At 46.6% G+C, this 12704-nt stretch overlaps 1 protein-coding gene across 1 annotated transcript in view; it reads right to left on the bottom strand.

Annotated features, from left to right (window-relative positions):
• TRABD2B (TraB domain containing 2B) overlaps window positions 1-2226 on the bottom strand; it is a 277990-nt gene extending 275764 nt beyond the window's left edge. Inside the window, exons 1-2 of the mRNA XM_032191910.1 lie at window positions 2023-2226; window positions 1001-1561 (exon numbers count right to left, since the gene is read on the bottom strand). Of these exons, the coding sequence (XP_032047801.1) occupies window positions 1001-1561; window positions 2023-2130 (669 nt within the window). The 5' untranslated portion in view covers window positions 2131-2226. The remainder of the gene's footprint in view (window positions 1-1000; window positions 1562-2022) is intronic.
• Window positions 2227-12704: the final 10478 nt, after the last annotated feature.

Here is a 12704-nt window from a genome sequence, read left to right as displayed (position 1 = left end):
TGAAGGCACTCCAAGGACATTTTAATCACACCAAAGATCAGTCCTTTAATCCTTACTCACACATCACCAACAATTTTTTGCTAAAACTAGGACAGTAAGGTACAGCTGGAAATAACTGATCTAAAATTAATGCCGAAAAGAAGGTTAAAAATGAAATATCGTAGCAGTAACTGACACCGTCTTAAATTTCCCCTGGATTATTTGTTTTCTTCCACACACATTCATTTCCTGAATTTCTAGTAAATCTGATTTCACATAAACAGTTTCACAAAGCAAAGTCAATAGCTGTGACTGTGTTCCTGATTAATCCACTGAAATGAAATAGACCTCATGGCTTAGTATTTGGTTGTTTAAAGCTAAATCCACTGAAAGAATTCTGGAGTTCAGTTACACCAATAACTTTTTTTTCTTAATCTACATCCTTTTCTTTTTTTCTGAACTTTAGATTGCAGATTACACACTTAATTTCCCCCAGACCACGAGGACAACTCGAGCCAGTTTGTTTTGACCCAGAGTAACTACTAAAAGACGACCAACAGTTTGCACATACTTAAATCTATTTGAACAATGTTGAATTTCTTTTTTCATTGTTCATGCTTTATCCCCTTCGTGACAAGTACCACAGAGCTGCTTTATTTAAAAACAAACAAACAAAAAAACACTTTTTACCCAGCTCCAGAAACTGACCAGAGGCGTTTAAGTTTCCCTCACAAGTGACAAGCCAGCAGACACACACATTCACACCCTGGACATTTGCCTCTCAAATAAATAATACACATGATAAACTCATAGTGCTCACTGTGCACATCACAGTTGTTTTCTTTCACGCAGCATGGACCAGTGTGATGGAACAGACAGACCAGTGCAAAGGCCACTGAAGCCTTCGAGCATCCCACCCCACTGCAACAGGCTTCAATTTCGCTATGGTAAACTGACTAAAATTTGAGGAGAATGGCTCCCAGCTCCTGGGATAAGCCACGAGGCCCAGCAGCCTCCTTACCTGGGAGAAGTTGAGCCCGTTCAGCGGGTGACACTGCTCCTCCACCCTCTCCACCGCACCCGTCGTCTTCTTCATCCTCTCGGCCTCCTGGGCAAGGTAGAGATCGAGCACCGGCACCCCTCTGGAGCGGATGTCGGTCTCCGTCAAGGAGTTCACCATGAGCATCACCCAGACGGGCCTCTTGCGCTCCCAGTTGCCGGCGATGGCGTTGAAGAGGTAGTCGGCGTAGAGCCCTTTGCCCCGCTGGTCCGGGGTCATCCAGTGGGGCAGCATCAGCTTGATGTAGTCCAGGTGGCGCTTGAGGCGGCGGTAGAGCTCACGGGGCAGCACGTCCTGCAGGTTCTCCCCGTGGGGCAGCATCTGGCAGCTGGCCAGCCCCGAGATGGTGTAGGGGTCGGTGAGGTCCAGCTCGAAGTAGACGCTGGAGCTGGCCTGGAAGGCGGCCTTGGAGTTGTCGGGGATGAAGTCCCACACCCGCGTGTAGGGCACGTGGATGGTGCCGAAGAGATAGGCGGGGGGGTCGCGGCGGATGGTCCAGAGGAAGGAGTTGAGCTCTCCTTGCTGGCGGGAGGAAAGCAGGGGACAGATGGTCAGTGCCGGTGGCAGCCACCCATGGGCAAACCACCCATGGGTGGCCCGTGGGGACGGAGCAGTGTAGGGGGGGGGGGGCACCTTCCAACACACCCCACAGCACAGCTCCCAGCAAGCAGACACCCACGGCGAGCACACAACCACAGCACAGCCCCACGAGGGGACCCCCACGGGGACCCTCGGGTGCCGCGGGCAGCGGCGTGGCAACAACCAGGGTGTCCCCCCCTTCTCCCCTCTCCCTCCCCCGGCCGCTGCCGCGCTCCCGTGCCGGGGGTCCCGCGGGGGCAGCGCCACACCTGCGGGGCCACGCGTGTCCCCCCCGGCCCCGCTCGCCCCCCGCTCCGCGCCCCCCTCGCCCTCCCGGCGCCGGCTCCCCCCGCGCATCCCCCGGCCCGGCCCGGCCCGGCTCGGCTCGGCTCGGCTCGGCTCACCGAGCGGGGCAGGTCGCACTGCCCCGTGTCCATCTGCTCCCGCCGGGCCGCGGCGTCGGGCAGGAACCCCCCGAAGACGAAGCAGATCAGCGTCAGGTTGAGTTGCATCCCGCTTCCTCTCGCTCTCCTCCTCTCTCTCTCCTTTCCCAGATGAGCCTTTTTGGATTTCTAGGATCTTTTTTTTTTTTTTTTTTTTTTTTTCCCTCCCCCTCCTCCTGCTCTTCCCCCTTTTTTTTTTTTTTTTTTGGCTTTTTTTTTTTTTTTATTATTCAAACAAACTTTGCCAGTCCCATCTGCATCTGACAAGTGCAGGGGGAAGGACTGGCCGCCCCCTCCCTCCCATGCTCTCCCCCCTCCCGCCCTCTCCCACCCCCACCCGCGCTGGCTGCGGGCTTGTCAGAGCCGCTGGATGCTCGGGGCAGGACGCTTCTCATCGCCAGCCTCCGCCATGCTTTGATTTTTGCAGACCGGAGAAGCTCCCTTCCCTCCCCGCCGGTTCGGGAGGAGGTTTGGAAGGGAGTGCGGTGGAGGGGAGAGAAATAGCTCCAACAATTAAAAAAAAAATAAAAATAAAAATTTCTTTTTTTTTTTTTTTTCTAAATTTCGGCGGAGAAGAAGAGAAGCTCCCGCGGAGCCCCGGGACCCGGCGGGTGCTGCACACCGCGCCGGGGAGGCCGAGCTCGGGCTCCGCTGCAAAGTTTCGCGCAGCCGCCCCGGGCCGCCCCGCGCCTCCCGCTGCCGCCGCGGCCGGGACGGGGACGGGGCCGGGACCGCCGCCAGGGGGCGATCGCGCCCCAGAGCAGCGGCGGCTGGGACCGGGCTGAGGGCGGCGACCCCTGGGCTGCGGCGGCACCTGCGTGGCGCTGGGCTCAGCCCAGCAAAAAGCCCGATGGAGGCACTCGGGGGAGTTCTGGCGCTGCCGCTCCGCAAAATGTCCCCGAAGTGCTCAAACAACGGGGCTGGCTCCTGAGAGCTCGGCGCTGAGGGGTTGGGGTGCGCGCTCCTCATGGGTGCTGCCCTCCTCATGGACCTCTCACAGCAGGGGCAGCGAAGCCTGGATGAGGTCGTGGTGGAGGGCAGGTCAAGAGCATGGGCACCACATGGAGCTGGCCTCAGCCATCTTCACTGCCATCACCACCCTGGGCATCCGCTGTCACCTCAGTAGCTCAGGAAGGCTGAAGAAAACCCCTCTGAAGGGTGCTTGGGTGGTTAGATATAAAATCATAGAATCGTTAAGGTTGGAAAAGACCTCCAAGATCATCTGGCCCAACCATCCCTCTACCACCAATATCACCCACTAAACCATGATGCTAAAGCACCAGGTCCAACGTTTCCTCGAACACCCCCAGGGGCGGTGACTCCACCACCTCCCTGGGCAACCTGTTCCAATACCTGACTACTCTTTCTGAGAATAAATTTATCCAAATTTCCAACCTAAACCTCCTCTGGTGCAACTTGAGGTTGTTCCCTCTAGTGCTATCACTGGTGATCTGCCCCGCTCCCAGTCACGCCTCAGGAGAAAGTGCCCTTCTCCTGGCTGGTCCTTGCTGACCAGGGCACATCCATGACCACTGAGCCTGGAACTTTCTTTGGAGGTCACTGCCACAGGTGCTCAAGTCTGTCAGCTGCACCTCGAGCCTCCTCCCAAATGCCCATCTCTGTTAAAGCTGTGAGGATTTCTGAGGCAAGGACAGGCTGACAATGGCTGGCGGCCACTGCTTGCAGGAGCTGCCTCAGCGTCTTCTCAGGGCGCTGCACACTGCAGAGATGGGATCCCAGCCTGTCCACCACCTCCAGGACTAAAACCTTCCCCAAACTGGGAAGTTCCTTGCTGTATTGAGAACAATCAAAGCCACTAGGTTTCCTTTTTATTAGAAGTATTAATTGCTGGTACAAGGCAAGGCCCTTGCTGTAGCAAAACTCAGGGCAAAGTCGAGAGGGATTCTGCCAGGGCCTGGCTGGCTGAGATGTGGCTTCCTGAACAGTGTGAGAGGCACACCGAGGGCTGGGGCTGCCGTAAACAGCCACAGCCACGGGCCGCCATGAGGAGAGGCTTTGGCAGCACCACATGTGCATCGCCACAACTCTGCTCTTGGGCTCCAGAAACTCAGGAGCACACTCCTAACCACAGCATCAGCACCAGATAGCACAGTTGAAATGTGGACTTGCATTTGCTTCTCCCTCTGCCTCCTCACTGTGGCATGGAGTCCAGCGAGGCCATCTTGTCAGCAGCAAGCTCACACCTGCACCACTCACCCTGGGGCCTTTGGGCCCCCCAGTTCGTGCTGCTGACGACGACTCAGGCCCAGCTGGATGTGCCCACGCCATGACTCTCTCCTGCAGCCCCACCTTTCTCCCAAACGTGCCTCAGCGTTCACCTCCAGCCCACTCAGGGGCATGCAGGGTGCTGGGTGGTCACCGTACGTGGCCAAGCCCCCAGCTCAGACGATGTCTGGATGAATCCGTGTCCCAGCAAATGTGGTGTCGCAAGGGCTAAATGTCCAGTCACAACACAGTACACGGTCTTTCCCTAGAAAGCTGCCACAAGCCTGTTAGAAGCTATAAGCTTGATGCTGTCGTGATACTATAGCATGGGGGGGCTGCTGCACGTGTTCACAGCAGCTTCCCATGGGACACGGGTGCTTTTGTCTGGCTGTGTGGCCTTGACTCAGTCGTCCCCTTTCGGGCTCCTTCCCAAACCTCTTCCAAAGCTGTGGAAGCACAGAGGGGCCTCATCAGAAATCTGGCAGGAACACCTCCAGTGACGTGACCCAACATCTCACACACCGGAGAAGACGCCCAAGAGGTCTGTAAGGCGATGCGAGGCCCTGTTCAGTCGTGGGTGCCGTGTTGTGAGGTAGGGCGATTACCCTCATCAATGACATACATATCAAAGCACCCAGGGCAAGAATAAACAAACATCTTTGGCACTGTGCTCATCTTCCTTTAGCCAAAAGGCAGGTGTGGGGGGGTACAGCAAGTTTTCCAGCCATTTCCCTGAACTCAGCCCTGATGTTGCAAGAACTGCCTAGCTGTGAAAACACAGCCTCGCCTTGATTTATGCTGCTTGTGGGTAAGATGACTAAGAAGAAGAAGGAAAAAAAAAAAAAAAAAAAAAAAAAAAAAGGAACAGGAGCAGAAATCCCAGTGGGAGCGCGATGTGGGTGTGTACCGATTTGGTGGGACAGTCAGGTTGGGGAAACTCCAGCCAGAGCTTCAAGCATTAGGAAGCAGAGACCACAAACCACATGATATGTATCACAATGTTCAACCAAAGATTCAAAAGCATGCCACAAGCTTTTATGAAGATAACACTTTGGTAACAGCAAGGGAAATTAATTCTTTTGTGTAATTGTTACATTTTTTTTCTCCCTCAGATGAGTTCCATATGTCCTCTTGATTTTTTTTTTCTTTAAACACAGCAGTTTAGAACGAATCTTAAGTAACGTTTAGCCTGCTTCTAAAGTAAATATTTACAAAAACATTAAATAATGGTTCTGATCTTTGGAAAATGGATACTGCTGTCTACCTGCTACTGTTTTGTTCCTATATGGAGTAAGGGAGAAGCTTTGTAATAAACTCCAAGGCTGTAAAAGCAGTATAACAATGTGATTAGCAGTAATCAGATGGGAAATACTGACTATTAAAAACTGTGAAGAGATAAGAGGGATAAACTGCAAAGGGAAGGTTACGTTATTTTGTTTTTACAAATTTCAAGAAATCTAATGGGGGAACAGGCTTTTAATCTTACAAAAGCAGTATTGTTTTTTGGAAGCATAATAGCGTTGGCTGATATTTATGTCATGTATCATCTTCAAAGAGCTTTCCTAAATAAATATTAATCATTTCACCAGCCACTTAAAGGCAACCACTTCAGGGGTGCGGTGAGGCAGCAACTAACAAGTAAGTTGTACTGAGACAGGAAGCGAGAACAGCCAGATTCAATAAGGAGCCCGTGTGGGCACAAAAAATATTTGTGGAGGCTTTAACAATATCTTTAATCATCAAGAGCAAAAACTCATGGTAGGTTTCTTTGTTAATGAGAAACTGGCATTGGAACTTGTGATTACAGAGAGTTTCCAACAGGTAAAGATCATTAGATCTTGGAGGAAACAGCTTGTGAAGGATCAGTATTTGCACGCAGGGAGGTGTAGCACTTTTATCAGAACATGCTCCTTACAGGGCTAGCTACCCTTTTGTCTCTTCATCTCCTCCCACCTTCCTACCAGGAAAAATTTCATACCGTTAACCTGTGCCATATCTGTATTTCTCTGTCTCTGCCATGCTGTACTTTCATTTGAAGGATTTCAAAGCACAGTCTCTGTATTTCTTAGGCCTTTCCTTTAACAAAGGACAATGGCTGACCCACAGGCTCTCCCAAAAGCTGTCCTATGGCAAAACTGGAAGTCAGAACCCAGCTTTTCCTTTGTCTTTTTTTCATGAATGAAGCTGAAAGTGTCTTCTGCTCCAACCAGAGAAGGCAAATGAGAATCCCTCTTTTTGTATGCTGCAGATCATACATGTTGTAAAGAATGTCATGAGCTTTCTGGCCCAACTGGCCTCACTCAGAGCAGGGTTAACTGCAATCTCAGATCAGGTTGCTGAGGTCCAAGTAAGAATCCTAATTAGATTTCTCTGCTGTCCTATGCACAGGTGGCATTATACGTAGCTGTCCTGGACTTGGAAAGTAACAAGCCTAAAGCAGTTGCACTGCTAGCTATCATGTCACGACCTGTTATTTGCCATGACACCTGTGCTGTGATGTGTCTAGCAAATACAGATTTTCCCACCGAAGATTGATTTTGATGGTAGCAGTTGTATTTGTGTATAACATCATTGTTCAGTCATACAATTCATGATTCAAAACATGCAGTTGCTAGAGGAACAGCACTCTGCTTATTAAGGCTGTCACACTGAAACTGCTCAATTATCACAACTGTTTTAACATGTTTTACATCTTTTTTTTTTTCTTTTTTCTTTTTTTTTTTTTTTCCCTGTGTATTGCAACCAATATGATGTAGTCATTGTACTCAGTCTTATATTTCCTTGCCTGTTTGTCCTCATGTGTCCAATTCAGCGCCTTTTGTCTCAGCGTCCCAGAAACAACCAACCTAGTTCTTGAAGAAAATCCCCTCTCAATCCTAACATCCTCCCTTCTAAGGACTGGGTATGAATTTTGCAGCCCTACTAGCATTAATAGCTTGTATTACATTTTGCGAAGTCTCACCTTGTGCTGTGGCCTCTGCAATGACAGACCACATCCTGCCTGAGACTAGGCGTGTAAATATGCTGAAGAAAACCTTTCCCAGTGTCAGATTCTGGTATGTATTCTCCCTCTGTATAAAGTTTAGTCTGAATTTGTGTATGTATATAATATTACATGTGCACACACCTAGGAAGGGATATGAAACTGTGTGTGTGTGTTTCTATATATCAGTGTGTTTACATATATAATACACCTACACATGCACAAAACGATGGGATAGGTGAGTGCTATTAGTACTCCAGTTAATGCTTTTTAGCTTTTTTTTCTCCTATTCTCCCAAACATATTCTGGGTTTGAGCAGGTAGAGGTGGAAGACACCTGCCCTTCAGTGCTGTTCTTCTACTACAAGCACAGTGAATCCTGACTGTTGGAGACCTTCCGTGTGCACCTTAAGCCCTGGCATTACCACTCCATTCCTTAAACATATTAAGTTAGAGAGATGGTGAAAGAAAGGTCCGAAAACAACTCATCTACCCATGCAGGAGTAAGCGCCCTGCTGCCCAACAAAAGCAGTATCTCTTTTCTGTAGCACAACAGATTTTTTTTTCCTTGAGGCCTAGTAAGCAAAGAGTTTTCTTCCTGTTCAGCATACTTCAGTGTGCAGTTCCAGAAGCTCCACTTAATTTCATAAACAGTTCAAATCGCTTCATTTTTGTAGAATGATTGGGAATTCAGCTGCTCCAGAGTCCTTTAAAGGTTCCACTCTTTATTGTCCTTCACTTTGTTTTTCTTTTCCTGGTTTTTAGATTGCCATTGCTTTCTACAGCCTTTATATTTTTTATATTTGTTAGTGTTTATTAGTGAGAAGTCTGAGTTTCATAAGTGGGATGAGTCTTTATTATAAAACAGATAAACCAGCCTTCCAAGACAGCACTTCTGAAGGAGGAGTATGTATGACTATGTATGACTGTCATTTTTCTAACCCAGAGCAGAATATTCCAAGGAAATTCAATTAACTTGGTGCGTGTGTCTGAAATAGCTGGTTTACCCACGGCATTCCTGTTCCAGGATCATTGAACATGCATAGTGGGCATGCAAATATTCTGGTGATTTGGTTTAAAAACCACTTTTTTTTTTTTTCTTTTGGAGCTGGTGAAACACGTCTCATATTTGTTGCCTGTGTATGGGCCTGCTCCTTATTAAACTCATGGTCCTTTTTTTTCCAGTAACCACTTCAGTGCTGTGAATCAACATAACTGGTTCAGAAAAACACCATCTGTCGATTGGATAAACAAAAGTCTCGTTAGCTGGAAGTTTAATAGATCACAAAGTCTCACCAAGTCCATTTTTTTGTTAATAAATTCCACCATGGAATATTTTCTGATGTCACATGGCAAAACTGCCCTAAATAAATAGCAGCTGAAGCATTTTCCATTATTTATCTTAGTGTTTTGTGAGCTCAACAATACAAACTGTCCAGGATCTCAGCTTCCCTAATCTCAAAGTGCCATATGGGTCCGTGTGCTTGGCTTCATGAATCATAGACAAGTTGATTTAGAAGGGATCTCATCTAGCCTGACTAGAATTAGGTCAGAGGGACAACTATCATCCCAAACAGATCCCCGTCCCACCAAGGAGTGGGGGCTATGGCTAGAGCTCAGTAATAGCCACTGAGCTCATTTCTGGAACTCTGTGTCCACATTATTCTTTCTGATACAATTCCCATATATATACACATGGGAAATATTATTATAAATGCATAATATATAGTATGTATCATAATGCTATACATAACATAGTGCATATAACTGTATACTGTATATAATAATATACAATTATATATATGAATATTTCCTGTGGTCGTCAGGTCGTTTTTTCATGCCCTGTCCCCATTTTTCTGAGCAGAAGACTGGGCCTATGGCCAGGTTCTAGGAAAGTTGTTCAGGTAATGGCCATTTTCCCTTCCTGATCTGTGGAGTTCCTCAGAGATGGTCTAGCTGATCTCCCCATGAGGGTGACTGGACTCTTCAGCTGCCAAGTTTCACTAAGAAGCTTTCGTGTCTTCAAAGAAGGGTCATTCAGACTCCCTGCTGTTTCAAATCAAGAACAGCCAATGCTTCCAAGAGTACAGTGGAGTCCAAGATCCACCCTGAGTGAGACTATGGTCGAGACTGTACCTGTTTATAAAATAACACAGAAAGGAGCACTCCTGCCAGGCTGCCTCTTGCACAGGCACCAGATAGATGCCTTTTTGGATCTGGTCATCTGCATACTGTTTTTTAATTCTGGTCCAGAACAAAGTGTACTTGTGCTCCTCTGGACCTTTACATAAATACTTGATGAGACCTTCACATTATCCTAAGCCTGCTAAAAATGGTGAATGACACATTTGCCTAAGAAGTTAAAGAAGGATAGTGAGATCACTAGACTAGAAGAAGGACTCTGCTTTAGGCCAAACTTCTGGGAGAGGTGAGAGTTTAAACTAGCTGGCTGCTAGTTTGTGCCAGCACTGCAAAAAGGTGTTTGCAGGGTCAGCATGGGCATGGTATTCTCTCCAGGGTAAATCACAGCCTGTGGCAATGTTTTCTGACAAATGGGCTACTGGAGCTACCACAGCCAGTATGCATTACCTTCTGTGTACCTAGTCATCTAGAACATCTGCTGCAGGAGAAATTTGGCTGCCTCCCTTACAATGAAAGCTGGTGGTGGTTGTTAGAAGGCAATCCTACCCCTCTCCATACTGTCTCCCTTCTCCTCTCCCATAAGACATTTTTCAATACCTGTATTTTCCTTGTAACACTGCCAGTTCTCTATCCAAATCAACGAGCATGGGTTTTGCACTATCTTTGTGAAGCTTCAGGTGAGGAGCAGGCCATGCATGTGTTGTACACCCACACACGTAGAGTGGCAAAATTTTTGTACTTGATTCTTTCTGCCAACTGGAAACAGCTTCTGCTGGTTTGAGTAAAACATGTAAATGCACTTAATCACAAGAAAGAAGCTTTAACATTTCAGATCATAGTAATCTTCCCCTTTCCTTCCTCCTGCATAACTCAAAGTGGTTTATATATTTGAGATCCAGCTGTGCTTGCTTGAATCTGTGATACTCAGACTGTACTTTGAAGCTACTTCTGCCCTGAAATCACACTGTGTATATCCATTACAAGCTGTAGGGAAGAATTAATCAAATAAAACCTGATGCTCTGCTATGCTAAAGCATATCACAACTTACCTATCTCTTCTTACATGTCTTCTGAATATTGCAGAACTGTAACACTCTTTTTTTGTTTCTTTGAAGTAAATTTACAATAGCCCCAGTAATCCCTTTGCACTTGAGAAAAAGTAAACCTTTCCCACTTCTGCAAGTCCCTAAAAAGTCTACAAGGGCTTCTCTACTAAGCTCTGTCCTTATGAGTATCAAATGTTAGCTGTGAGCTGGAGGACTGTTTGCGGCTGGGTCACCTTTTATCCGTGTGCCAATAGGGTACCAATATCAGTTTATCTCAGATGGTATGATTTTCAGTGGTTTTTTTTTTTTTTTGTTTGTTTTTTTCAAAACCTTTTCAGCAGACAAAGAGACAATACTGACTTTGTTTTGAAAGGGTGTTTACAGTGTACCGTTGCTCCCAATTTGTGCTACTCACTTTCAGTCTGTCTGTGTGAGGAGTTAGGTTAATCTCTCTGATGTTTGCACTGGTCATCTGGAGAGCACCAAGAAAGCAGGAAAAAAAAATAACAGATTAAGGAAAATATCAGAAACTGTCAAGAAGAGTGAGCTATCCCCACTTTTTCAGAAACTAGCCTTGCTTTCATATGGAAGTAGATCTTGCAGGTAATGTGAAAACTGAGCTGTGCTTTCTGGGCACATCCTTTCATTGAATCTCTACCTATAAATGCCTTGCCCTGGTACATAGCCCCGCGGTGAGACAAAAGGACTGGTTATGTATGTATTTTTGCCAAAAGTAGAGAAATATAGCTACAATAAACCCAAAAGTTTGCAGGGTGAAATAAAAAAAAAAAAAAAAAAGAGACTTTCTTTTCAGAAGCAAGAAGTTATGACTGAGTCTCACTAGGATAATGTTCATTGGGATCGTCAGTCACACTTTTTGTTGTTGTTGCTGACTTACACATACACACAGAAACTGCCTTTCACAGATGAAAAATGTCTTGCTTATTCACAAGCCCCGTAGAAATAAACATTATTTTATATACATGTACTGCTGGCAGTGAGGATTTTATTTTTCATGCCATGTGCCAAGTTTTCATTAGTCAAAGTGTGAAAAATCCCATTTGCTGTGTTTTGGAGAGTTCATGCTGGAAGCATTTAGAGAGTAATTTACTGATCTTTCAATCACTGGAGAAAGGATCACCCTGGGAGCTGGCCAGCCATGTGGGATTCAGGAGTTGTGCTTTGATCCTCAGCTTCGTAACCCACCCTTTGCTTTACTTTGTGCAAATTGCTTCATCTGTCCACATCTTGGATCCCCAATGACAAGGGTCAGGCTTTCAAGTCATAAATTTGTTCAGTAATATAAACTTAATATAACTCAGATACTAATATAACGGTAGCCATGTGGTCAGGCTTTTCAAGCTTGCCTAACATCTTGATAAACGGAGGCAAGCCTGGGTCTGAACGTAAGTTCGGGACAAGCTCCAGAGTACAAACAGGGTGAACGCTTGGTTTCACTTGACACCATCACCCAAACCAAGCACACTTTTCTGGGTGCTTGGAGCAATCCCTGCTTGAGTCCAGGTCCTGGTCTGTGCATCCCAAGCCTACCTCATTCGGGGTCTGATACAGGGAGATAAGATCACTGCCCTGCATTCTCTAAACGAGGTCACTGTGGAGGCTGTAAAGGATCATGGGGTAAGTAGAGCTGCCTGGGGAATGGCTTTAGCTTGATAGATTTAACTCCACAAAGTTGAGTTATATGTATCATGAATATGTAAACTGAACATGAGTTTGAGGTCCTGTTCCCACCTGTGCTGGTGAATTCTCTCTGCTGCCCATATTCCTCTGTGTAAAATCGGAAAAGCACCAGAGCCAACGTGAGTGAGATCAAACCCTCTGCTTATTCAGATGGAAAGTATTGCCCAAGTCCCCAGGGTTACATGAGCTAGACCTAGGAGATTGTTTTCCTTCTTAGAAATGGTGTTGCCAAGTTCTGGACAGAATTTACAGAACAAATCTCTTGGCATTGTAACTCATTACAAAGGAGACCTAAGTTTATCAACTGTATTGTAAATGATGGAGCCTTACATCAATTCTTAACTCGTCCTTTTAATGGTTCTTTTTCTGTTCCTTCTCTGCCCTCATCAAGGTGACCAGTGAAAGACTTAAATCTATTTTCACCCTCTTTAGAGGCACCGACAATAAAGCAAATGAAATATTATTCTTTCTGAGTAGTAAATTTATAGCAGGCAATAACAAATCCATGAGAATGTATATGGCCTTTTGCCAAAGAAACCAAGGATT

The sequence above is a fragment of the Aythya fuligula genome, chromosome 8 (genome assembly GCF_009819795.1).
Source record: "Aythya fuligula isolate bAytFul2 chromosome 8, bAytFul2.pri, whole genome shotgun sequence".
NCBI lineage: Eukaryota > Metazoa > Chordata > Aves > Anseriformes > Anatidae > Aythya > Aythya fuligula.
This window is presented reverse-complemented; position numbering and strand designations above follow the sequence as displayed.